At 40.7% G+C, this 27678-nt stretch overlaps 2 protein-coding genes and 1 pseudogene across 6 annotated transcripts in view; 2 read left to right on the top strand and 1 right to left on the bottom strand.

The window, feature by feature from the left end:
* Zfp708 (zinc finger protein 708) overlaps positions 1–26836 on the top strand; it is a 51625-nt gene extending 24789 nt beyond the window's left edge. The window contains exons 1-4 of one of the 4 annotated variants that reach the window (XM_017591214.3): positions 374–466; positions 21099–21225; positions 21856–21951; positions 24046–26836. In XM_017591214.3, the coding sequence (XP_017446703.2) occupies positions 461–466; positions 21099–21225; positions 21856–21951; positions 24046–25406 (1590 nt within the window). In that variant the 5' untranslated portion in view covers positions 374–460 and the 3' untranslated portion in view covers positions 25407–26836. Of the gene's footprint in view, positions 1–370; positions 467–21098; positions 21226–21855; positions 21952–24045 lie in introns of those variants that run through there. The other 3 variants (XM_063282852.1, XM_063282853.1, XM_039103568.2) reach the window with 3 other exon arrangements.
* Phaf1l-ps1 (phagosome assembly factor 1 like, pseudogene 1) lies at positions 382–6976 on the bottom strand (annotated as a pseudogene).
* Positions 21102–27678, top strand: part of Zfp712 (zinc finger protein 712) — a 48101-nt gene continuing 41524 nt past the window's right edge. The window contains exon 1 of one of the 2 annotated variants that reach the window (XM_039103565.1): positions 21102–21225. The gene's annotated coding sequence lies outside the window, so the exon portion shown is untranslated. Of the gene's footprint in view, positions 21226–21855; positions 21952–27678 lie in introns of those variants that run through there. The other variant, XM_039103566.1, reaches the window with a different exon arrangement.

Genomic DNA, 27678 nt, shown 5'->3' with positions numbered 1-27678 from the left:
ATTAGCTTCTCAATCATCATCTGGAAAGAAAACATTCTGAGCAACATCATTAAAAACAGCTCTGATAAAGCACAGTCACTACTACGTATCATAAAGCAACACCTGAGCTTTTTAAGTCACAGTATTGATCAGAATAAGAAGTAAACTCATTACACATTGCCGTCAAAGGCTGGACTCATATTCCCACAAGCCCTTTGTAAATTTGGGACTTTAAAAACAGCTGAATTACAGTTACAGTCCGTGGGAAATAAACTGTACTCCTTGTTTTCTTTGGTTCACGGTAGTCCTTCACATAGACTTGTGGGAAATGTAGTGTCTTTCAGCATGCCCCCCCCCCCCCCCCCCCCCCGCTAGACCGGATTCTGGTCTCTGTGTTTCCGGTTCATTTTGCTTTTGTGTTTCTCCAAACTCTCCGGCGTTCTCAAAGTTGGGGCTGTGTGGCTTGCGCTCCGTGCTGGACATGGAGGTTAGTCCAGGGTGTAGCCTAGCTCTCAAGACCTCAGGAACTCTACGGGGTGGGCAGGTCCGGCGTGCAGGGAGTGGGGGAAGGGCTGGGCGGGAGGCGGAGAGAAGCCCACTGGATGCTCATTGCCGACCTGGGATTAGCCAGAGTGCCAGGGAGGGGGCGCACGCATGGTGCAAGGAATGAATGCTCTGTTAGGACCGAGCGGCTGCCAGAGTCAATCTTGTGTTTCAGTGACCTGAGAGATGGCCTGCTAGTGCAAGAATGGAAACCTTGGAAAATCCAGGATTGCTAGAGCAGGGTGGCTTGGCTCACCGTGCGAGAGGCAGGTTGTACTGGAGAGCTCACATGCCACCTTGACTGGGGAAGCTTGCTGTTACTAGCTTTCATATTGCGTTATCAGATTTCTCAGGACATTTAGAGCAAATGGGTTTTTTCTGGGCCCTCTTGTGTTCTATGACTGGCCCAGCATTCTGGTTTTGAGTTCATATACCAAGCACATAGTTTCCAGGACAGGGAGTTCTGTGGGGGAGTTTGGTGTATAGGATGTTCGCCCACTTTCTTTGGAATAAATTGTTAGTTTTCAGGGCGGCTCACTTTGGATAGGAATTCCTCATTTACCCACTGTGACTAGAATGCTCACACACTCACACACCCTTATGAGGCAAACAAATAAACAAACAAAAAAACCCAACCAACCAACCAAAGACCTCATAAAGGGGGAAAGGGGGTACTCCAAGCTTTGCACCATCCCAGCAATCACCAATCCTACAACACTGCAGAATGAAAATATTAGAAAATATTACCACAAACAATTGCACCAGAGACTGCGATGTTAGAAATTTAGTGTGTGTGGAAAGATTGAGAGATGAAGTTGAAGAGCTGTGGATCACTCAAGAGTTCTGTGATTGTATACAGCCGGCTGCTCACCCTGCCGTTTGTGCTGTTTTTGCCACATTTATCAAACAGATCTACGATTAAAAAGAAAACTCCAGTGTATCCTGTTACATCTGCATTTGGGAGTTGGAAGCAGGAAATCAGTTGTTCAGGGTGACTCCCTGCATCAAGGCCAGGTGTGCTACAAGAGACTTATCAGAGACAAAACAACTTTTTTTTTTTCCCTCAAAAAATAGGAGCACTTGTTTCTCTAGCAGAGGAACACCATTCAGTTCCCAGCACATACATGGTGGTGTGCAATTGTCTAACCGCAGTTCCAGGGAGCCAGGTTATACACCAACACTCAAGCTGCCAACAACTTATGCACAAAGTATAAAAACAAATAACTTCAGATAATTAAGCATCACAAGGCCTAGAGAGTTAACTCTGGGGTTGAGATTTCTTGTGCTTTTTGTCAATGATGTATACATTGTATAGTGTATAATTTTTGGTAAGTATAAATTAGTATGATTTCATGAAGTTTGGTGTTATTTGTCCTTATCTCATCCCCTTTCTCCATCTGTGTTGCCCTCCCTCTCTCTTCCCAGATGAAGTCCCCACCTACGCCTACCCTGGTTTTCCATTTCCCACTTAGGAGCACCTGTGTCTGCTACTCCTCTCTCACGTCCCTCCCCACATGCTCCCTTTATACATTCCTGGTTTCCATGGTTACTTCACGTTGTGTAACTCCTAAAAATTTGGAGCTAGAAACTACTGATGAGAGAGAACTTGTGGTATTCTGCATCAACATGGTACATGTCAAGTATATGGTTTGTTTTTACTTACAGCTTAATAGTGCTCCACGGTGTGTGTGTGTGTGTGTGTGTGTGTGTGTGTGTGTGTGTGTGTGTCATTATTCATTTTTCAGTTAAAAGAATATTAGGTTACTTCCGTTTCCTGGCTATTATGAATAAAGAAGCAACCGACATGGTTGATCTAGTTTTTGCCAAGTAGGATGTACAGTCCTTTGGGCATAGGCTGAGTCTTATGTTGACTTATTTTTTAGCTTTTTGTGGGTCCTCCATACTGCTTTCCAGAGTTGCTATACCTGGTTGCAGTACAACAGTGACTGGGGGTTCCTTTTCTCCACTCCTTCCCGGGATTTTTTTTGTCAGTTGTTTTGTTGATCTTAGCCTTCCTGACTGTGGTAAGGAGAAATCTCAAAGTTGTTTTGATTTCCCTAATAGCTAAGGATTAGGAGCACTTTTTTTTTTTTTTAAGTACAAACACCCCAGCACATGGCAGCATATGGCAAACTGTCAGTGAGGTGCTAATTTATTGGATCGGGATGAGGAAGTCTCCTCTGTTCAAGAGGATGGGGACAGTCCTGGCTACCCTGACAGTGAGATATGCAGGGTCTCTGGCCAGATGAAGGTCCAAATGGGAAGACACCTGTCAATCAGTCATGGGAGTGCCACACAGGCCTGGCTGTAGGTACAGGAACCAACAGACAGCTGGGGCAGGTCCCCTGCACATTCATCATGAACTATACAAGATGAGGCTGTACATGAGTTAATTACAAAAGTCATTATTTACAAAAATCTGTACACACATTTGAAAAACTCACAAAATTGTCATCTATGTATCACAAGTTGCTAGACCAAAATATTAAAAATGGGATAAAATTATATGTTTCTCTTCTCAATTCTTTTCAAAAGGACTACTATTTTAAAGCACATATATGCTATTTCCCATTAGCAAGACCCATGTAAGAAACCAAGCAGCCTAGTGTTCCTTGAACCCCTAGGCTTTAAACCAAGTAGCCAGGCCAGTGCCCAAAACTAGGGCAAGGAGCTGGCCCACAGTGCGTAACAGAATGCTGTAATGTAACAAAAGGAGGAAGGTGTCTTTGGCTAACACTTTGGCATTAAATAAAAGAGGCAAACAAGATGGAGACATGCAGCCCTGTCAGCCAGGTTGGACCAAGAGACACAGGTGACCTTAAAGGCTGGCTCCCAGAGCAGCAGTGGGAACCAGGCCTGGTACATACCTGGGAGAAAACTGTATTTCAACCACTTGGGTATGCCACCTGGGCATGGCAAGGAGCATTCACACAGAAGAAACAGGTAAGGGCATTGGGCCACACCAGCCACAGCCAGCTCATCAAGTAACTAAAGTGGATGTAGTGCAAATATTGCAACCAAGTACTACTGACATGCTATACATCTGCTCTGCTCACCTTAAGGTGAGCACATGGCAATGTCGGGTCAAAAGCAGGACCCTGTTCTCTACTAGGTACAGGTCCTTAGATAAAGAGCCCCGTCTTCCCCATGTGCAGGACAGGGCTGGCGTGTCCTTTATTACATGTTAATAAGAGAGCCCTCATCCAGGCTCAAAGTTTGTGCTTCTCTTTGCAGACTGTTCTCTCATGGCAACAGCAGGCTTTGGACAGCTGGGTCCTCTGTCCCAAGGCAGAAAACTCAGCCCAAATTCTACTTCCAAACCCAAGTCCCACAGCCCTTCAACACTGCCAAGGTGCCCAAGAAAACACACAGGGTGGTGGCACAGAGACCCACTGAATTGGATGTGATGCACAGTTCCATGGACAGAGGGGAACAGTGAAGTCCTTAGGGCAGCTCTGCTGTTCTCAGGTGGGCACCAGGCCTAGGGGGGCCATACAGGGTCACTGAGGCAATGTGGTTGTTCTGCATGACCTCAAAGATCATCTGCTGAAGACCAAAGCAGAATGTAGAGCCAAATGGGTTGGTATTATTTGGAGATGAGAATCTGTGCAAGACAACCGGCTTTTCCACAGGATGGCCCAGAAGCTCTTGGATGCTGTCCCACTTGCTATAGGTTGTGCATATTTCATTTTGACCACCTGCATTTTCTTTCTTTATGGCTAGTGGGATCTTGAACTCACAGCGGTGGTAAATGTTAAAATTATAATGCCCAGGGTAATTGGTATGCAGGACAAACTTCTTCACTTTGTGTGTATTTGCATCAAACAGGATGTCCATTCCAAGAGTGAAATAGTTAAAAAAGTAGTCCTTGCACTTGGATGGAACTTGTTTATGAGGGGAAGGAGAGTGAATTTTCATCTTGTCTTCAGATTTATGGAAGACTTTGTGTGGAGAGCCAAGCATGCTAAGAACATTTTGGCAAGAATCACCAAAATACACCGCACGCTCAAATACTCTCATTTTGGCATCTGCCAATACTCCGGATCCACAACTTGGTATCCTGGAGGCTGTTTCCACTATAGATGTACATTCATTTTACAGTTGCTCCATGGGGTATCTGAAGAGAAGCTAGACCATGGGCAAAATTGGGCTCATACTTGGGAGTCTCCGTCCATGAGTCTAACTGAAAAGGGAAAGACAGTCCTCTGAAGTTGAGGTGGAAGAGCTGCTCAGCAGAGTTGTACACTCCTGGATGGGTTGCACCAAAAGACTGGTCAATTTGCTCAATGGTAGGAGCCATGGCCTGAGAGTTAAAATGCACTCCACAATACTTTAACTTTACTTTTGTTAAGTCATAAACTTCAATCACCTTAGGTCTCTGATTGAAAGCATCAAATAGAAGCTTGATCCCATCTTGAGTCAGGTTAAGGATGAGGTCATGGGTTAGAGGAGACTGCTCACTGTAGAGAACCTGGACATTTTTGATGATGCGACAGTGCTTCTGAAGAATGGCTACTGCCTGAGCCAGAGGCATTCCCAGTGTGAATTCCCATTGCTCCTTCCCCAGAGAGCTTTCAGGCACCACCTCCAGGTCCAGCATTGGTTCGGTACGCTGGGCCGGGCGGCTTCCCTGCGGCAGCGCAGACAGGACCCGGCCTGAGGAGAGCACGCAGCTGCTGACTGGCGGCTCTCGTCAGCCTGCGGACGTCCGGCTCTCAGCTCCGTCCCAGGCGGCGACGGCAGCACTCGAGCAGCACTTTTTAATGCATATCTTTAGCTATTTTTGTTTCTTCTATTGAGAACTTTGTTTAAATCCCTAGCTCAGTTTTTTTTTTCATCTTTATTAACTTGAGTATTTCTTATTTACATTTCAATTGTTATTCCCCTTCCCGGTTTCCAGGCCAACATCCCCCTAATCCCTCCCCCTCCCCCCTTTTTTTTAATATCTATATATATTTTTTAATTAACTTGAGTGTTTATTATTTACATTTCCAGTGTTATTCCCTTTCCCGGTTTCAGGGCAAACATCCCCCTAATCCCTCCCCCTCCCCTTTTTTATGGGTGTTCCCCTCCCCATCCTCTCCCATTTCCACCCTCCCCCCAACAATCACGTTCACTGGGGGTTCAGTCTTAACAGGACCAAGGGCTTCCCCTTCCACTGGTGATCTTACTAGAATATTCATTGCTACCTATGAAGTCAGAGTCCAGGGTCAGTCTATGTATAGTCCTTAGGTAGTGGCTTAGTCTCTGGAAGCTCTGGTTGCTTGGCATTGTTGTTCATAAGGGGTCTCGAGCTCCTTCAAGCCTTTCGAGTTCTTTCTCTGATTCCTTCAACGGGGGTCCTATTCTCAGTTCAGTGGTTTGCTGCTGGCATTCGCCTCTGTATTTGCTGTATTCTGGCTGTGTCTCTCAGGAGCGATCTACATCCAGCTCCTGTCGGCCTGCACTTCTTTGCTTCATCCATCTTGTCTAATTGGGTGGCTGTATATATATGGACCACATGTGGGGCAGGCTCTGAATGGGTATTCCTTCTGTGTCTGTTTTAATCTTTGCCTCTCTACTACCTACCAAGGGTATTCTTGTTCCCCTTTTAAAGAAGGAGTGAAGCATTCGCATTTTGGTCATCCTTCTTGAGTTTCATGTGTTCTGTGCATCTAGGGTAATTCAAACCTTTGGGCTAATAGCCACTTATCAATGAGTGCATACCATGTGTGTTTTTCTGTTATTGGGTTACCTCACACAGGATGATATTTTCCAGTTCCAACCATTTGCCTACGAATTTCATAAAGTCGTTGTTTTTGATAGCTGAGTAATATTCCATTGTGTAGATGTACCACATTTTCTGTATCCATTCCTCTGTTGAAGGGTATCTGGGTTCTTTCCAGCTTCTGGCTATTATAAATAAGGCTGCTATGAACATAGTGGAGGACATGTCTTTTTTTTTTTAAATTAAGAGAATACTTTATTAGTTTTTGTAATCAAACCCACGTAGATAAGACCTTACATATTTAATACAGTGTGTTACCCCTGTACAAATGGAAAAAACTTAAGTTCAACATTTCTAGACCAATATGGCTGTTAATTTCTGTACAGTGCCAACTCAACACAGTAAACAGGGATACTTTTTTCGAAAGTTGACAGCACAGGTAAAGTTTCAAAAAATTCAAATTATATATCTGTATATATATATTTATATTTATATAAAAAGACCAATAATAGCAGTGTGTTATGCATCAACAGCAGCAACAGCTTTTCCAGGTTCTGCAGTCATCTGAACAAAACTGTAGAGACATCCAGCACACTCCATTAAAAAAAAAAAAAAAAGTAAAAAAACAAAACCTGAGAAAACAGCACAGTTCTGTTACTCTTGTGGTACCTGGCACCATTTTTTTTTTTTTAAATTAGCTTCTCAATCATCATCTGGAAAGAAAACATTCTGAGCAACATCATTAAAAACAGCTCTGATGGGGTTGGGGATTTAGCTCAGTGGTAGAGCGCTTGCCTAAGAAGCACAAGGCCCTGGGTTCGGTCCCCAGCTCCGAAAAAAAGAACCAAAAAAAAAAAAAAAAAAAAAAAAACCAGCTCTGATAAAGCACAGTCACTACTACGTATCATAAAGCAGGTACAAGCTATTTTACATCCACAGAGGTATGATACAGTACTGTCCTACATCTATAATACTAGAGGATACAATTTAAAAGGCATTATTTGAGACTTGATTCTACTTTTCCAGCAGAGGGCCCAAAGGATGGTATGACACAGCTTTGTAAAGAAACATACTCTAGACAGGATTTCCTTTCACTAGTGGCACAGTTCTAAGGATTCATTCTCTCCATGAATGTCAGCTAAAACCGTTATTAAAAAAATGAAATATCCCTAGAACAAAACCGTATAACCACCGGATTCACATGAAGATGACCTAGTGGAGACAAGCTGGACCTCACCTTACCAACAAGCTATCAAATCTGTTATGTTTAAACAGTGAGACCTCCAAGGAAGGAGATGCCAAGTAGTGCTTCAAAGCTTCGGACCACAATCAAACACAGCATCCTTTTCAACAGAAGCAGAAGCTCATCTGAATATGCTCAAGGATGCTGACATCAACATTTAATCATCTCCTCACTCATCCAGGAAGAAGGGGAGATCAGTTACTACTGTACTTTATTGTGTTCAACCAAATCACCATGTTACAAAAATAGCAAGCTGCCATAATAAAAAATAAGGCTCCTCTATCCAGCACCAGATAGCATCATTTTACTTTCAAGCCTAGAAATTGCACACTTGTATATAAACCAACCGAAGATGAGGATTGAGAGTTCATCTTGGTGGATTTTTCCTTTGATGAATATGAAGTGTCCTTCCTTATCTTTTTTGATGACTTTTAATTGAAAATTGATTTTATTTGATATTACAATGGCTACTCCAGCTTGCTTCTTCTGACCATTTGCTTGGAAAGTTGTTTTCCAGCCTTTCACTCTGAGGTAGTGTCTGTCTTTGTCTCTGAGGTGTGTTTCCTGTAGGCAGCAGAATGCAGGGTCCTCGTTGCGTATCCAGTTTGTTAATCTATGTCTTTTTATTGGGGAGTTGAGGCCATTGATGTTGGGAGATATTAAGGAATAGTGATTACTGCTTCCTGTTATATTCATATTTGGATGTGAGGTTATGTTTGTGTGCTTTCATTCTCTTTGTTTTGTTGCCAAGATGATTAGTTTCTTGCTTCTTCTAGGGTATAGCTTGCCTCCTTATGTTGGGCTTTACCATTTATTATCCTTTGTAGTGCTGGATTTGTAGAAAGATATTGTGTAAATTTGGTTTTGTCATGGAATATCTTGGTTTCTCCATCTATGTTAATTGAGAGTTTTGCAGGATACAGTAACCTGGGCTGGCATTTGTGTTCTCTTAGGGTCTGTATGACATCTGTCCAGGATCTTCTGGCCTTCATAGTTTCTGGCGAAAAGTCTGGTGTGATTCTGAGGGTCTGCCTTTATATGTTACTTGACCTTTTTCCCTTACTGCTTTTAATACTCTTTCTTTATTTGGTGCGTTTGGTGTTTTGACTATTATGTGACGGGAGGTGTTTCTTTTCTGGTCCAATCTATTTGGAGTTCTGTAGGCTTCTTGTATGCCTATGGGTATCTCTTTTTTTAGGTTAGGGAAGTTTTCTTCTATGATTTTGTTGAAGATATTTACTGGTCCTTTGAGCTTGGAGTCTTCACTCTCTTCTATACCTATTATCCTTAGGTTTGATCTTCTCATTGAGTCCTGGATTTCCTGTATGTTTTGGACCAGTAGCTTTTTCTGCTTTACATTATTTTTGACAGTTGAGTCAATGATTTCTATGGAATCTTCTGCTCCTGAGATTCTCTCTTCCATCTCTTGTATTCTGTTGGTGAAGCTTGTATCCACAGCTCCTTGTCTTTTCTTTTGATTTTCTATGTCCAGGGTTGTTTTCATGTGTTCTTTCTTGATAGCTTCTATTTCCATTTTTAATTCCTTCAACTGTTTGATTGTGTTTTCCTGGAATTCTTTCAGGGATTTTTGTGTCTCCTCTCTATGGGTTTCTACTTGTTTATTTATGTTTTCCTGGAATTCTTTCAGGGATTTTTGCGATTCCTCTCTGTAGGCTTCTACTTGTTCTCTAAGGGAGTTCTCCACGTCTTTCTTGATGTCCTCCAGCATCATGATCAAATACGATTTTGAAACTAGATCTTGCTTTTCTGGTGTGTTTGGATATTCCATGTTTATTTTGGTGGGAGAATTGGGCTCCGATGATGCCATGTAGTCTTGGCTTCTGTTGCTTGGGTTCCTGCCTCTCGCCATCAGATTATCTCTAGTGTTACTTTGTTCTGCTATTTCTGACCGTGGCTAGACTGTCCTATAAGCCTGTGTGTCAGGAATGCTGTAGACCTGTTTTCCTGTTTTCTTTCAGCCAGTTATGGGGACAGAGTGTTCTGCTTTCGGGCGTGTAGTTTTTCCTCTCTACAGGTCTTCAGCTGTTCCTGTGGGCCTGTGTCTTGAGTTCACCAGGCAGGTTTCTTGCAGGGGAAAAGTTTGTCCTACCTGTGGTTCCAAGGCTCAAGTTTGCTCGTGGGGTACTGCCTAAGTCCTCTCCGCGGTGGCAGCAACCGGGAAGATCTGTGCCGCTCTTTCCGGGAGCCTCCGTGCACCAGGGTTCCAGATGACGTTTGGTGTTTTCCTCTGGCGTCTGGATGTGCACAGAGTGCAGTCTCTTCTGGTTTCCCAGGCTTGTCTGCCTCTCTGAAGGTTCAGCTCTCCCTCCCACAGGATTTGGGTGCAGAGAACTGTTTATCCGGTCTGTTTCCTTCAGGTTCCGGCGGTGTCTCAGGCACAGGGGTCCTGCCGCTCCTGGGCCCTCCCCTACGCGAACCCAGAGGCCTTATACAGTTGCCTCTTGGGCCAGGGATGTGGGCAGGGGTGGGCAGTGTTGGTGGTCTCCCCCGCTCTGCAGCCTCAGGAGTGTCCACCTGATCAGGCGGTGAGGTCTCTCTCCCACGGGGTTTGGGAGCAGAGAGCTGCTGCGGGCCGGGATCCGCGGGTGTGGGACTTCCTCCCCCTCCCCTTCTATATGGACTTCCCCTCCCCATCCTCCCCCCACTACCACCCTCCCCCCAACAATCACATTCACTAGGTGTTCAGTCTTGGCAGGACCAAGGGCTTCCCCTTCCACTGGTGATCTTACTAGGATATTCATTGCTACCTATGAGGTTGGAGCCCAGGGTCAGTCCATGTATAGTCTTTGGGTAGTGGCTTAGTCCCTGGAAGCTCTGGTTGCTTGGCATTGTTGTTAATATGGGGTCTGGAGCCCCTTCAAGCTCTTCCAGTCCTTTCTCTGATTCCTTCAACGGGGGTCCCGTTCTCAGTTCAGTGGTTTGCTGCTGGCATTCGCCTATGTATTTGCTGTAGTGTGGCTGTGTCTCTCAGGAGAGATCTACATCCAGCTCCTGTCGGCCTGCAGTTCTTTGCTTCGTCCATCTAGTTTGGTGGATGGGCCACATGTGGGGCAGGTTCTGAATGGGTGTTTCTTCTGCCTCTGTTCTAAACTTTGCCTCCCTATTCCCTCCCAAGGATATTCTTGTTCCCCTTTTAAAGAAGGAGTGAAGCATTTGCATTTTGGTCATCCTTCTTGAGTTTCATGTGTTCTGTGCATCTAGGGTAATTCAAACCTTTGGGCTAATATCCACTTATCAATGAGTGCATACCATTTGTGTTTTTCTGTGATTGGGCTACCTCACTCGGGATGATATTTTCCAATTCCCTCCATTTGCCTATGAATTTCATAAAGTCATTGTTTTTGATAGCTGAGTAATATTCCATTGTGTAGATGTACCACATTTTCTGTATCCATTCCTCTGTTGAAGGGCATCTAGGTTCTTTCCAGCTTCTGCTTATTATAAATAAGGCTGCTGTGAACATAGTGGAGCATGTGTCTTTGTTATATGTTGGGGCATCTTTTGGGTATATGCCAAGAGAGGTATAGCTGAGTCCTCAGGTAGTTCAATGTCCAATTTTCTGAGGAACCTCCAGACTGATTTCCAGAATGGTTGTACCAGTCTGCAATCCCACCAACAATGGAGGAGTGTTCCTCTTTCTCCACATCCTCGCCAGCATTTGCTGTCACCTGAGTTTTTGATCTTAGCCATTCTCACTGGTGTGAGGTGAAATCTCAGGGTTGTTTTGATTTGCATTTCCCTTATGACTAAAGATGTTGAACATTTCTTTAGGTGTTTCTCAGTCATTCGGCATTCCTCAGCTGTGAATTCTTTGTTTAGCTTTGAACTCCATTTTTAAATAGGGTTATTTGTCTCCCTGCGGTCTAACTTCTTGAGTTCTTTGTATAGCCTAGCTCAGTTTTTAATTGTATCATTTATTTCCTTGAATTTTTTTTCTTTTGAGTTCTTAGTATATTTTGGGTATTAAACCTGGACAGATGTGTAGACAGCAACGTGTCTCTCCTATCCCGTGGGCTTCTTTGTGCTCAGTTGGTTGTTTCCTTAGCTGTACCTAAGTTTTTAGTTCTATGAAATCTCACCTGTAAGTTGTTGGTCTTAATTTCTGTCAAATGGAGTCCTGTCTAAAAAGTCCTTTCCTGCACCTATTTCTTGTCAGGTACTGCTTATATTTTCTTCTAGCAGTTTAGTGTTTCAGGTTTCAAATTGAGGGTTTTGATCCACTTGGATCTAACTTGGTGCAGGACAGTAGATGCAGGTCTAGTTTCATTCTTCTGCATGTGGTCATGCAAGTTTTCCAAGCATCATTTATTGAAGGTTTATTTATTGTTATCTTTTTTCCAGTGTATGTTTTTTTTTTTTTTTTGCCTCTGTCAAATATCAGATTTAAGCAACCCTACATTTCCAGGATAAAAGCAACCTGATCATGATATATGACTTTATGAGGCATTTGCTTGTATTTGGTCTCCACGATTCTGTCACTCATGGGGTCTCCACTGCCTCTGAGGCTGCGCTTTCCACCAATGGCCTCACCTAGCCTTTCACAGTGCTAAGTTCCAGCTGCTTTTCATCCTCTTTATGCCTTCAAAGTCAGTACCATGTGGGAGACTCATACAGTCTTGATTCTTTCCACCATAGTTTCCGTGTGCTGGTCCTAAGGAAATACTCACAGAGGACAGTACCTCAGTGATGCTGGTCTCTGTAATCATAGCTGATTTCTCAGTCCCAGGTAACACACACCACTTGTTCCAGTAAATTAACAGGTTCCCGTCGGTAGTGCTGGTCTCTTGTTAATCATAGTTGTTTCTTCAGTGCTAGCTGAACAGATAAATCCCAGGTTCTTAACTCAAAATTTAACATGAAGGGTTTTGATAAAGACTTGTCAAGCCAAGCTTCCTTCATCTGCATTATTCTTAGCATCCTTTTCTTCCAAATTCCACAGAACAGCCTCTCAAGCTCTAAGCACCCAACGAACTTTCCAGGCCAAAGTTCCAAACTCCTTTCGCATTTCTCTTTCTAGCAACAAGGTCAGATCTGCTGTAGCAGCAGTGCTGAAATCCTGGTACCAGTTTATAAGTTTGAGTTTCATCTGCTGTGTTACACACCATGACCAAAAGCAACCTGGGAAGAACAGGCTAATTTCACTTTCATCGTGCAGGGAAAGCAGGGAGGAACTGAAGGCTGGTATTGGGAGCCCATACAAGATGCCCACTTCTTACTGCCTGTTCCCCATGCTTGCTCTGACTGCGCTCTTATGCTCTATTAATCAAGAACATGTTGTGTCCTCCCTAGATTGGCTTCCTCTTTCTTTTTCCCATTTTATACTTACTTGAGTGTTCTGTTTTCGGTCTGCCTTCACAGTTCTCTTGACTGAGGAAAGCTGCCATGTTTGCTCAGGCTTCCTTCCGAATGCTGTGTCTTCCGTTGGCCTCCAGTACTCTATCTGGCTGTTCAGTATGTCATGTAAAGCCCCATTGCTTTTCTTTTCCTAGTGCACTTCAGTGTTGATTTATTGGTATCCTTACTTATTTAGCAGGCATATTTTTTTTTAATTTAAAGAAAAAGATGTATTTTTTTCCTGATACCAGTTGTTTAAAGCTTTACCACAAAAGACATTTTAAAGTAAATTACAGGTATAGTATTCCTTTTGTAGAAAAATAAGTTTGCCTTGTGGATTTTTATTTGTACTGTAGGAATATATTGGAAATGCTTAATACCTTTTATTTGCAGGGGTTTTGTGATTTCGTGAATTTTATTTGCTAGGAATATTTCCCATTTAAATTGTGTATAGTACATTAGTAGACCCTTAGTTTTATAATGTCCAGCTCTATATAATAAGTTTATTCCTGTTTTGGCTTGATTCCTGTGGGATGATGTCACAGGTGAGGCAGATACAAGATAGAAGGAGGCCTGTCATTGGATGAGAAGGAAGGATGGGTGGGAGAAAAGTTTGAAGGAAGAGGAGGAGACTGGAACAAGAGAGAGGAAGAGAGGAGGAGGAGAGGCTGGACAATGGAAGCTGACATAAAGATCTCGCTCTGTGTATTTACAGGTTGTTATCAATGTTTTTAAGTTGGATGGTACCAGGCTTTGTATGTTTAAGTGGGCAATTGTATCTTATCAATTGGATCTAAGATTATTGTGTTATGTGTTCTTTTATGTGAGGGTTTGAGTGTAGGAAAGTGTGCGGTGGCTGGAGACACTGGGCTGCCGCGGCGGAGTTGGGATGTAGCAGATATCTTGGGGCACCACAGTGCAGGACCTAGCTGGGTAAAAGACAATCATACTTTTTTTATTTTTTATATTTTTACAACAACAGATTCCTGTATAAGTAATAAATTATTTGAATGTAGGATCTTTAAAATGCAGTTTTAAGCTTTTCTCAAGTCCCCTTTCCCTTCATTAGTCCTTTGTATTTGTTCATTTTTGAGACAGGGTCCCACCATATTGACCAGGCTGGCCTTGAGCTCACAGCAATCAGCCTGCCCCTGCCTCCTGAGTGCTAGGATTAAAGCTTGCCCACTTACACCTGACTCTTCTAAGTCTTTTACTGTAATACTTTTGTTTAGAAATTATAATTCAATATAGTATGTATGTTAAGAAATTGTTATTGATCTTTTAATATAATTAATCTTTTAGAATTTTATACAATGTATTTTGAACATGTAATCTTACTACTCCTTCTAACTTCTCCCAGATTCACCTCTTCTGAACGTACCCTGTTCATCATTTCTCATTTTTTAAAAAAGATTTATTTACTTACTATGTGTACAATGTTCTGCCTGTGTATATGCCTGCAGGCCAGAAGAGGGCATCAGATCTTATAGATGGTTATGAGCCACCGGGTGGTTGCTGGGAATTGAACTCAGGGAACTGAGCATACTGCTTTACCTCCGAGCCTTTTCTTCAGCCCACATGTCTTATTTTTAACTGTGCATTGACTTCAAGTTGTACTGCCCACATACTCCTATACCTGACTTTTTAATGATTTGTAATACAAATAAAATTTATGTATTTTATTAAAAAAAGTATTGTGTTGGTAATTGGCTGTTTTTCTAGGGAGAAGGAATAGAATATTTTTCATTTTTTTTTTAATTTTATTTATTTTTTTTTTATTATCTTGAGTATTTCTTATATACATTTCAAGTGTTATTCCCTTTCCCGGTTTCCGGACAGACATCACCCTCCCCCCTCCCCTTCCTTGTGGGTGTTCCCCTCCCAAACCTCCCCCCATTGCCACCCTCCCCACATAGTCTAGTTCACTGGGGGTTCAGTCTTAGCAGGACCCAGGGCTTCCCCTTCCACTGGTGCTCTTACTAGGATATTCATTGCTACCTATGGGGACAGAGTCCAGGGTCAGTCCATGTATAGTCTTTAGGTAGTGGCTTAGTCCCTGGAAGCTCTGGTTGCTTGGCATTGTTGTACTTTTGGGGTCTCGAGCCCCTTCAAGCTCTTCCAGTTCTTTCTCTGATTCCTTCAACGGGGGTCCTATTCTCAGTTCAGTGGTTTGCTGCTGGCATTCGCCTCTGTATTTGCTGTATTCTGGCTGTGTCTCTCAGGAGCGATCTACATCCGGCTCCTGTCGGTCTGCACTTCTTTGCTTCATCCATCTTGTCTAATTGGGTGGCTGTATATGTATGGGCCACCTGTGGGGCAGGCTCTGAATGGGTGTTCCTTCAGTCTCTGTTTTAATCTTTGCCTCTCCCTTCCCAGCCAAGGGTATTCTTTTTCCTCATTTAAAGAAGGAGTGAAGCATTCACATTTTGATCATCCGTCTTGAGTTTCGTTTGTTCTAGGGATCTAGGGTAATTCAAGCATTTGGGCTAATAGCCACTTATCAATGAGTGCATACCATGTATGTCTTTCTGTGATTGGGTTAGCTCACTCAGGATGATATTTTCCAGTTCCAACCATTTGCCTACGAATTTCATAAACTCGTTGTTTTTGATAGCTGAGTAATATTCCATTGTGTAGATGTACCACATTTTCTGTATCCATTCCTCTGTTGAAGGGCATCTGGGTTCTTTCCATTTTCTGGCTATTATAAATAAGGCTGCGATGAACATAGTGGAGCACGTGTCTCTTTTATATGTTGAGGCATCTTTTGGGTATATGCCCAAGAGAGGTATGGCTGGATCCTCAGGCAGTTCAATGTCCAATTTTCTGAGGAACCTCCAGACTGATTTCCAGAATGGTTTTACCAGTCTGCAATCCCACCAACAATGGAGGAGTGTTCCTCTTTCTCCACATCCTCGCCAGCATCTGCTATCACCTGAGTTTTTGATCTTAGCCATTCTCACTGGTGTGAGGTGAAATCTCAGGGTTGTTTTGATTTGCATTTCCCTTATGACTAAAGATGTTGAACATTTCTTTAGATGTTTCTCAGCCATTCGGCATTCCTCAGCTGTGAATTCTTTGTTCAGCTCTGAACCCCATTTTTTAATAGGGTTATTTGTTTCCCTGCGGTCTAACTTCTTGAGTTCTTTGTATATTTTGGATATAAGGCCTCTATCTGTTATAGGATTGGTAAAGATCTTTTCCCAATCTGTTGGTTGTCGTTTTGTCCTAACCACAGTGTCCTTTGCCTTACAGAAGCTTTGCAGTTTTATGAGATCCCATTTGTCGATTCTTGATCTTAGAGCATAAGCCATTGGTGTTTTGTTCAGGAAATTTTTTCCAGTGCCCATGTGTTCCAGATGCTTCCCTAGTTTTTCTTCTATTAGTTTGAGTGTGTCTGGTTTGATGTGGAGGTCCTTGATCCACTTGGACTTAAGCTTTGTACAGGGTGATAAGCATGGATCGATCTGCATTCTTCTGCATGTTGCCCTCCAGTTGAACCAGCACCATTTGCTGAAAATGCTATCTTTTTTCCATTGGATGGTTTTGGCTCCTTTGTCAAAAATCAAGTGACCATAGGTGTGTGGGTTCATTTCTGGGTCTTCAATTCTATTCCATTGGTCTATCTGTCTGTCTCTGTACCAATACCATGCAGTTTTTATCACTATTGCTCTGTAATACTGCTTGAGTTTAGGGATAGTGATTCCCCCTGAAGTCCTCTTATTGTTGAGGATAGCTTTAGCTATCCTGGGTTTTTTGTTATTCCAGATGAATTTGCAAATTGTTCTGTCTAACTCTTTGAAGAATTGGATTGGTATTTTGATGGGGATTGCATTGAATCTGTAGATTGCTTTTGGTAAAATGGCCATTTTTACTATATTAATCCTGCCAATCCATGAGCATGGGAGATCTTTCCATCTTCTGAGGTCTTCTTCAATTTCTTTCCTCAGTGTCTTGAAGTTCTTATTGTACAGATCTTTTACTTGCTTGGTTAAAGTCACACCGAGGTACTTTATATTATTTGGGTCTATTATGAAGGGTGTCGTTTCCCTAATTTCTTTCTCGGCTTGTTTCTCTTTTGTATAGAGGAAGGCAACTGATTTATTTGAGTTAATTTTATACCCAGCCACTTTGCTGAAGTTGTTTATCAGCTTTAGTAGTTCTCTGGTGGAACTTTTGGGATCACTTTTTCATTTTTTTAATTGGAAAGTTGAAGCCAGTAATTTTTAAATGAATATACATTGTGACTAAATGTTGCTTTGTGATTTGGTAATGTAAAATTAGAGTAGGTTCTCATAATGATGATTTCGAAAATAAAATAATTTAAGCTCTTCATTAAAACATATTATAAGATATTTTTGTGTAACATATATTGTTAAACTGAAATACAAAATATTTTAGTGATGATTGACATAGGCTTCCAACATGGTGCTTTTCACTTAAAAAGGAATTTTTTCACTGCAGAACGGTGGGTTTATTGGGTACTTAGATGGGGAGCGTTTTGATTATTAAAAGAAGAAACAAACTATCAAGCATATTTGTAAGTAATCACATTCCAGAGACAGCTGGTGAGGAAAGATAGTTTGGCTTCTTTTCAAAGAACAATCATAATTTTACTCTTAAATTTTAGTGCCTTTACATTTTTAAAATTTTTATTAGATATATTTCTTTACTTACATTTCAAATGTTATTCCCCTTCCCAGTTTCCTGTCCATAAGCCCTCATTCCCTCCCCTCCCCCTCCCCCATACGGGTATTCCCCCTATACATACCCCTTATTGCCCCTCCATGTTCCCCTGCACTAGGGGTCCAACCTTAGCAGGACCAAGGGCATCCCCTTCCACTGGTGTCTCGACATGCCTATTCTCTGCTACATATGCAGTTGGAGCCCTGGGTCAGTTCTCGTATAGTCTTTCGGTAGTGGTTTAGTCCCTGGAAGCTCTGGTTGGTTGGCATTGTTGTTTTTATGGGGTTGTAAGCTCCTTCACCTCTTTTAATACTTCCTCTGATCCTCCCCCCCCCCCCCCCCACACACACACAAGTGGGTCCTGATCTCAAGTTCGGTGGTTTGCTGCTAGCATTGACCTCTGTATTGGACATGCTCTGGATGTGTCTCTCAGGAGTGATCTATATCTGGTCCCTTTCCGAGTGCACTTTTTAGCTTCATCAACCTTATCTAGTTTTGGTGGCTATATATATATATATATATATATATATATATATATATATATAGGCCACATGTGGGCTCAGGCATATTCTTGATGTGTCCATCTGAACTGGCCTTCAGATAACATAATAGATTCTTCAGGAAATTTTTGAGCAGGGTGTTCTCTTTTTTTCTAACACGTTTTTGCTTCTTTGATTTATGCCTTAGTTCTTTTTGGATAAGGTCTCAATGTGCAGCTTTAGCTGACCTTAACTCTATGTTGACCAAGGTATCCTTGACTTTACAGAGACCTACCTAACTCTCCTTCCTGGATACTGAGATTAAATGTGCAACACCGTGTCACCACTCTCATTGATGTGTGAGCTTTAGGTGCAACAGTGACCTTTGCTGGGGTGGAATTTCTGAAACCTATTCTAAGAACATGTTTAATGACCTGTGGCCTGTATTTTTATTGGCTTTGAACCTAGCATTCAAGTTATAATGCTCTTCCCATTGGCTCTCTGAGGAACAGAAGTCAGAATTCACCATCCTGGTCAAGTTTGAAGAAGGATCAAAACTGTATACATAATCTGCTCTTGACATCCTGAGGAAGGCGACAGAAATTTGTAGGCTATTCTTTCCTTGGTGGTCTACATGTGAGCAGGGTGAAAGTAAGCAAAACCTCCTTTCCCTATTGTCGCCTGCTTTTTGCTAGGAATTGAACCCAGGCCTTACACATCTGTGCAATGAGTGTCTGTCCAATGAGCTGTATCCTAGCCCAGTCCTTTTCTATTTTATGAACTGGTCTTTGTTTTGTCATCTTGAGTGCTGTAACCCAGCAATAGTTGGTGAATTTCTCACAAACATTTATTTTGTCACATTCTGAGAAGAAAACGTCTAGAGACTGTTCTGCTTAGTACTTTCACTGTTTTCTACTTTGTTGTATTTTCAGCTGTTATTCATTAATGGTTGTAAAGGTTTCAAACCATAATAATTAATGTATCATAGTATACTTTGAGTTTTGTTTCAACACAGTGTAGAACAGGAAAACCTTTGGTGGTGTGAGTAAAAACAGGCCCATAGGCTCATATACTCGAATACTTGGTCTCCACTGATGAACTGTTTGGGAGGGATTAAGAGTTGTGAGCTGGTTGGAGGTATGTCATTAGAGGCAAGCTTGAGGTTTCAACCGGACAGATGGCTGTGGTTAAGAGCACTGACTGCTCTTCCAGAGGTTCTGAGTTCAGTTCCCAGCAACCACATGGTGGCTCACAACCATCTGTAATAGGATGTGATGCCCTCTTCTGGTGTGTCTGAAGACAGCTACAGAGCTGTGATTAGCAAGAGACCAGCACTACTGACACAAACCCATTGTTTTACTGGGACAGTTAGTGTTTGTTAGCTGGGACTGAGAAATCAGCTTGGATTTAAAAGAGACCAGCAACACTGTCTTCTGTGAGTATTTTTTCAGGACACAGAGCTGAAGTTCCTCATCCCTAAATCCTGATTAGTGGAATAAGTTGGCACAGATGTTTGTGGATTTCAGGCTTAAAAGCTCTAGGAGTCTAGTTGGAGGTCTCAATTCAGCTCACGAGTCTACACTGTATCCCTGATCAATCACTCTTGGCATGTACATTAAATAAGCCAGCCCTGTTTGACTGAGATTGGTGTCAGAGTGGTTTGTATGATGAATCCCAGACCCCAATAAGATTAAGAGGCCTATGAAAGCAACAAGCAGAGTAAAACTCCACAACAGCACGAAGTCCTCCAGGTGTGTAGTTCTTGGGGCCATACCTCTCTGAGACACATTTCTAAAGCCACTCATTGTTCCTCCTGCATGCGTCTTAACACATATGTGCAGTTCAGCCCTGTTTAGCTTTGGAGCATGAGAGTATAGATGGGCTTCCTGTTTCAGACCTGGAAAGACAAGTAGCATATGATCTCAGCCATAGACATATTTCAAAGAATTAGATCTCATCAGAGTTGAAGATGATACGGGCGTTTCCAATGGGCCAGTGAGCTGGGGAAGAGAGACACAGAAAGTATTGACCAGTTGTTTGCACAAGTAAGTTAGGTAGGAGCTTGACATTTAGGATACTATTGCACAGAATTGTGACTCTATGTAACAGTGCTGTAGTGTGTATTACAGAAGCCTGGAAGACAGGCTTTTGAGCATTTTCAATATAAAAGTAAAACCTACTTAAAATCATACTAAGTGTGAATATGTGTGTGTGTGTGTCTGTCTATCTATCTATCTATCTCTCTCTCTCTCTCTCTCTCTCTATCTATCTATCTATCTATCTATCTATCTATCTATCGAGTATTATCCTACAATACTAAGTATATATATTGAGCATTATCCTACAAAGTGTGTCTGTATGTGTATATATATATATATATATACATACATATATAGTCTTATAATCTATCATTAGTATGTAAATTTTCATAAGCTTATAAACAATAAAAATATTAGTATCCTCAGATCATTGAGGAATTTTATAAGCAAACAGGTGAGCTGAAACGTAGAAAGTTTAAAATAGAAAAAATAAAGGGTAGTGTCATATATTCATAACACTAGACCTTTGAAGAGCAATACAGTGGGGTCAAGAGTTCAAATTCTGCCTTAGGAACAGCAGAAGCATGAATACCTGACAGAGAGGGAGAAAGAGAACACACTATTGCAATTAGATTTAGCATATTTAAAGTTACATTTACATTTAATGTAAATATATCCCAAGTGCTGTTTTTGCTGTTTGAAATGTGCAAATGTGTAAAACTCTTGCACTTAAATTTCATCCCTGAGTTCTCCTCTTGGCTGCTCAAACTCCTGTCACTTAGTAGGGGACTTGTCCTTGCTTCACCAGTGGCCAAGTGCACACTCAGAAACCTCGACCAGAGCTGCTGCATCAGGTCTGCATCTTCACTGCACTTCCCTCTCAGGGTGAGGTTTCTGAGTAGAGATGATTTTGAAGAATGTAATTAACATTACGTAGCAATTTCAGAAGCATTTCTAGCTCTCCCTCACCGTGGACAAAAGTTGACTGCCAGCTTGCTGACTTTGGTATTTACATCATTAATTGTCCTATTTATTTAACTTATTCTATTCATTTGTTTTTATTTCAGGACCTTCTGTCATTTACAGATGTGGCCATTGATTTCTCTCCAGAGGAGTGTGAATGTCTGGAGCCTGCTCAGTGGAATTTGTATAAGGAAGTGATGTTGGAGAATTACAGCAACCTTCTGTTCCTGGGTGAGGATCACTTCCATAGTGAACTCTTATGTCACTGTCAACATGTGACTGCCTCCCTGCCTTTGAAGAATATCTCCTGGGAGCTTGTGCTTTTGATTTGCTTCTTTTCTTCTTTTGGGTTTTTAAAACAGGGTTTCTCTGTGTAACTGTGGCTATAATGGAACTTGCTCTGTAGACCAGACTAGTGTCACACTCAGAAATCTGCCTGCCCTCTGCCTCCTAAGTGCTGGGATTAAACGTGTGCACCACCAACCTCTAGCTTATTGATTGGTTTCATGTGCCCATTTTAAAAGGAAAAATTAGGGAATTGCTATATAGTCAAGAAACTCTTTTTTCTTCCTTGTGTTTTCAAAGTATTCATCTGCAGTGGCAATGTTCGAAGCTCAGTGGCCTGAGGCACACAGCACGTGTGTTAGCGGGTCTCACCATTAGCATTAATACTTTTCCTTTTTAATGAAGTTCAGAGTTGCCGGTTGTAAGTTACTCCTAGGCATCCTGTCTTTCAGGACATGTTTAAAGATAGAATTTTACAAAAGCTTTTATCTTCTCTTTCTTCTAAGCAACAGAACTGGGTGCAAATGTTAATTTCCAGAAAAATATAGCCAAGCCTCGTGTTCCTTTTCCAAACAGGTCTTGCTTTCTCTAAGCCATACCTGGTCACCTTTCTGGAACAAAGTTCAGATCCATGGAGAGTGAGGAGAAAAGCATCAGCGGCCATCCATCTAGGTCTGTAGGAATGAGTGAGCAGCTCTCATGGGTGACAAGTCAATTTGTAATTGAGAAGTTACATTTTGGGTGTAAATCGTATTATCAAGTGGCTTTTCCTTCATGATGTTACCCATGATAATCCTCTTTCTTTCTCTCCAAGAAGCTTTGTATGTGTTTACACAGTCTGCCAACGTCCTTTATTTAACTTGTTTTCTCGTATCTGTGTGTGTCATGTTTCTGTCTGCAAACATATTTGCATGTATATGTTTGCCTGTGCATGGGTGCAAGTGTGCACACACATTCACATGTAAATATGTGCCTATGGAGGACCAAAGTTGATGTTGAGAATCCTCTTTGATGGCTCTTCTACCTTATTCTGTGAGGCAGGGTCTCTCAGTTGAACTCAGAGCTAGCCTCCGAGGTAGCCAATTTGTTCTAGGGATTTCCATGTCTTCACCTTCCAACCCTAGAATGACAAGCTGGCCACAGTGCCCACTCTCTATTTACAAAAGTTCTGGGTCTCCAAACTCCAGTCTTCACACTTGTGTGGCAGGCATGTTGACTGCTGAGACTCCAGTCTTCACACTTGTATGGCAGGTACTTTTACTTCTGAGACTCCAGTCTTCACTTGTGTGCTAGGCATGTTGACTGCTGAGCCATCTCCATGGTCCCAGTCCTTTTATTTTGCCTGGAAGCATCTAAATCACAACATACTTTACTTTCAATGACTCAGAAAAAGGGTACACATTTAGTATACTTAGTAACAGTAACACCATAGATGAGCATCCCTAACTTCATTTACATGCTCATTAGCTAAACTGGCTTCATAAGAGTTTTCATGTGTGTGTTTGTGTGTGTACACATGTGTGCACATGACACTGCTCATTTTAATGTTAGGTGACAAAATGCAAGGGTTGATTTTCTACTTCCAACCTGTGGGTTGTGGGGATGGAGATCAATGTTCCTTATCTTCCGAGCAATCTTATTGTATATCTTATGAGGGTTGGGTTTATTTTTATTTATTTATTTTTTTTGCCACTCAGTGGCAGTATATTATAATGCTTTGCTTTTATAAGTATGTAGTCTAGCTGAAAACTACACATTTAGATAAGTTTTTTTTTTTTTTTAGTAGATCTTTAATAGTGTCTCAAAAATTTATGGCTCCAAAATTTAATCTTTTTGTTATTTTACAATTCTATTTTCTGTTGATTTTTAAATCTAGACTCTTTTACATTATGTAACATGCTTAGCCATTCCATATTAATTACCGTGTCCAATAAAGACAATATAAGACATTAAAGAGAGCTATGCCATGGGTCTGTTAAAAGTGATGTTACCATTTTCTATGAAAGTATTATTCTTAATTTCAAGACACATGTATTTTCTCCCTTCATTGGTTACTTAATAGTTGTTGTAGCCTTCTAAATGAGTATTCCTAGAAATTATGTAACTTTTGTGTTTATTGACACATAGTTTCCTTAGCTGAACTTATTATACCCCTTGTAGGTAAACTAGAAATTTTTCACAATTTAATTTTTAAGGTATTTATTTTTAGTGAAACATATCACTGCCTTAAAGATTTCATGTATTGATTTAAAAGTGTTATGCAGCACATCTTTACACAATTTTAGAGCTTTGAAAACTGAAAATGTATACTCAAAAATCTTTTATATTTCTACCTGCAACCAATTTACTACAATCAACATTGCTTTCCTGTTTGATATGTTTTCAAACTTTGAATTTTCATGCAAGACCAGCAATACATCTTTAAATAAGGGTTTCTTTCATGTAATAAAATGCACCTTAGGTGTTTTTTACTTAGGTGTTATATCAAGTTTGGCTTTTAACTTTCATAATTTCCTATTATTTGCTTGTTTCACATTGTCTTCATATTCTAAGTTCATTGGTGGATTATGTTGTTTAAACCTGTAGTATCTGAATGAGGCTACTGGGAATATAGGTGTGCAAATGTCTATAGTTTCCCATTTATATGATGCTTAATTTTATGTCAAAATATAGTCACAATTTTAAAGTATTCATATTTAAGATGAATAGTATAAATATAACGTATGGTGGTATACTTTTACTGATACTTTAACAATTTTTAAACAGGATCAAAAGCCCACAAATGTAAAGAATGTGGGAAAGCCTTTGATAGGAACTCAGTCCTTATCCAACATCAAAGAATCCATACTGGAGAGAGACCCTACAAATGTGAAGAATGTGGCATGGCCTTTACTGTTCGCTGCATTCTTTCTAAGCACCAGCGAATCCATACTGGAGAGAAACCCTATAAATGTAAAGAATGTGGCAAAGCTTTCAGCTGTTCTTCTAACCTTCACCAACACCAACAAATTCACAGGGAAGAGAAACTCTATAAATGCGGTGAGTGTGGGAAGGCCTTTAGCTGTTCTTCATATCTGCATAGGCATCAGCGAATCCATACTGGCATGAAACCCTACAAATGCAAGGAATGTGGCAAGGCCTTTAACTGTTCTGCAAACCTTATTTACCACCAGAGAATTCATACTGGAGAGAAGCCATATAAATGTGGTGAATGTGGGAAAGCCTTTACCATTTACTCAACGTTCATGAATCACCAGCGAACACATAGTGGAGAAAAACCCTATGAGTGCAAAGACTGTGGGAAAGCCTTCACTAATTGTTATAATCTAATTCAACACCAAAGAATTCATACTGGAGAGAAACCCTATGCATGTGAAGAATGTGGTAAATCTTTTAACTATTCTTCCCACCTTAAACAACACAAAAGAATCCATACTGGAGAGAAACCATATAAATGTGAAGTGTGTGGCAAAGCTTTTAACTGTTCTGATTATCTGGTTAAGCATCAAAGAATCCATACTGGAGAGAAACCCTACAAATGTGAAGTATGTGGCAAAGCTTTTAGCTTTTCTACATATCTGCATAAGCATCAACGAATCCACACTGGAGAGAAACGCTACAGATGTGAAGAATGTGGCCGAGCTTTTACTAATTATTCGGGGCTTATTGTTCACCGAAGAGTTCATACTGGAGAGAAACCCTACAAATGCGAAGAATGTGGCAAGGCCTTTAGTGTTCATACATCGCTCTCTAAACATCAGAGAATTCATACTAGAGAGCAACCTTATAAATGTGATGAATGTGGAAAGAGGTTTAATGTTCACTCAGCATTCTCTAAACATCAGATAATGCATACTAGAGAGAAACCCTACAAATGCAAACACTGTGACAAGACCTTCAAATATCCTTCACCCCTTGTGCAACATGAAAGAATTCACACTGGAGAGAGACCCTACAAATGTGAAGTATGTGGCAAGGCCTTTACTTCTTCTTCAAATCTTAAATATCATTGGAGACTTCATACTGGCGAGAAGCCTTATAAATGTGAACAATGTGGTAAAGCCTTTAAAAATAGTTCAAATGTTACTCGACACTACAAAATTCATGCTAGAGAAAATCCAGATTAATGCAAACACTTTCGCAAAGCCTTTTGTAATTGTTCATTCACAATTCAGTGCTAAAGAATTTATATAAAAGAAAAACCTTAAAAATGAAAGGAATAAGGGAAGACCTTTACTAATAGTTCAACCCATATTCAACTTCCACCACTGCATACTAGAGAGATCTTGTAATGGTGAAGAAGGTGGCCATGTTGAACATTCTATACTTAGGGAGTATCAAAATGTTTTAGAGAAACTCTAGAAATACAGGTAATGCAGGAACTTCTCGTTAACCATGAGTGAATTATAACCAAACGTTATACGTGCAAATTGACTTGGGAAGGAACACTGATCAAAAACCAAACTGATACAGTAAAAAGCACTGTGTAAACAGTGTTGCAACACTTTGCCCATCATGTAGATCTTAAGAGACATAAGGGAATTCTATCATAAGAGACAAATTCCAGGAACTGTATAGCATTAGCAAACTGCCAAATGCTGCTTTTAATTCCTACATAATTAATGCAGAACTCTGAACTCACCAAGAAATGTTTGGTGTGACAGAAAAGCTCTTTATAGACTTTGGAATCATGCAGATAAGTTTGTGAGGACATCAGTATGTTATAAATTGAGATTATAACATAAGCTCAATTTTGAAAAGTGAAAAGATCACAGCAACTAGTGATTTTTATCAGAAGAACAAAACTGAGTCCTGAGGTTTCAGAGTCTCCCTTCCCCCCGAAGACTACAAATACATTTTTGGAATATTAATTTTAATAACTTTTGTAAATAAAAGTAAGCTGCTCTTAATGTATTGTCAGCATTGTGTTTAGTATTGCATTCCTATTTTACTATGTTTTTTTCTTACAAAGTTTTACATACTTTTTTTTTTTTAAACTAAGGCTAATATTGGCTGTCCACCTGACACACCTAGGAAGGGGGACTCAGCTGCAGTATCATCTATCAGATTGGCCTGTGTGTGTGACTGTTACATATTCTTGAGTGCAGATGATGTAGAAGGATCTAGTCAACTGTGGGCAACACAATCCCTAAGCTGTGGACCTGGGCTGTATAAGAAAGGTACCTGAAAATGAGACCAGGAGTGAATCAGCAAGTAGCATTCCTCCAGGATCTTTGCTCAGGTTTCTGCCTTAAGTACCTGCCTTGGACTCCTGCAATGATGGACTGTAATGTGTAAAATGAAATAGACACTTTCTTCCCCAGGTAGGTTTTGGGTCGTGGGGTTTATCAAAGCAAAGAAACAAATCAGAACATAAGGACCTAGGTAACATTTTAACTACTTATTACTGGGAATTTGTGAGATATTTATTCCGTTCTTAATGTGCTTTGAGTAATTTGTAGCATATTATTTTTTTATGTTATATCATTATCTACTGATAATTACTTTTATTTCATGTGTTTTATACAAATAAAGTTATGCCCCTTTTTGACTCTTCTATTTTGTCAAAGGAATTATTTATTTGTTCTAGCTAACCTAGATAAAAGACACACAGTCTAGTATTGTATTTACAAGTTGTAAGCCTAGATTTGACAGGTTTTGAGCTATTCTAACTTATATCCCAGCCATATGCTTCTTGTTACTTGCTCTTTCTCCTGACCATGTGCTTATGGTCCATCTCCTCCTCTCCTGATCCCCTTTCTTCTAGTCTCTACTGAGACCACTCAGTCTATCTTCAAGTCCTGCCTTTCTATTGCCCAATTACAGGCTTTAGCCTTTTATTGATCAATTAACTTGGGTAGTAAGGTTTGCACAGCAAAAGTGATGTTTATGAGAATTTGCTCATCTTGGTGCAACAAGATCTTGGGAGCTAGTATATTTATCATTTGAATACATGATAGCACCAGACCAACCAGAACATCCCACCCCCTTTGTCTAAGTAAGAAGGCTCTGTCTCTTAAAATAACAAACGACATACAATTAGAACAATATGAAACAATTTCTGAAATCTATAGTGTAATAATTTAATTACATTCACAGTGTTCAGTCCATTTGTATTTGGGCACTTTGCAGACAGTATTCTATTATCTATCCTATCTTTGTGAGTTCAGAGTTCTGTGCTTAAATCATTTTTTTCATTACCCTTGTAAGCATTTAAGTATTCTAACTTTCATAACTTGCAATTACCAACTTTAAAACATCTCTTTAGACCCTAAAACATTTTCTTAGATCCTTTATAAGGTAAGTTTAACTGTGAGATGATGAATAGTCTTAAGCTTCATCAGACACTTGAGTACGTACGAAGTACAGGTAGCAATTTCCAAACTATAGAATTCTCAG

This window comes from Rattus norvegicus, chromosome 2 (genome assembly GCF_036323735.1).
Source record: "Rattus norvegicus strain BN/NHsdMcwi chromosome 2, GRCr8, whole genome shotgun sequence".
Taxonomy (NCBI): domain Eukaryota; kingdom Metazoa; phylum Chordata; class Mammalia; order Rodentia; family Muridae; genus Rattus; species Rattus norvegicus.
This window is presented reverse-complemented; position numbering and strand designations above follow the sequence as displayed.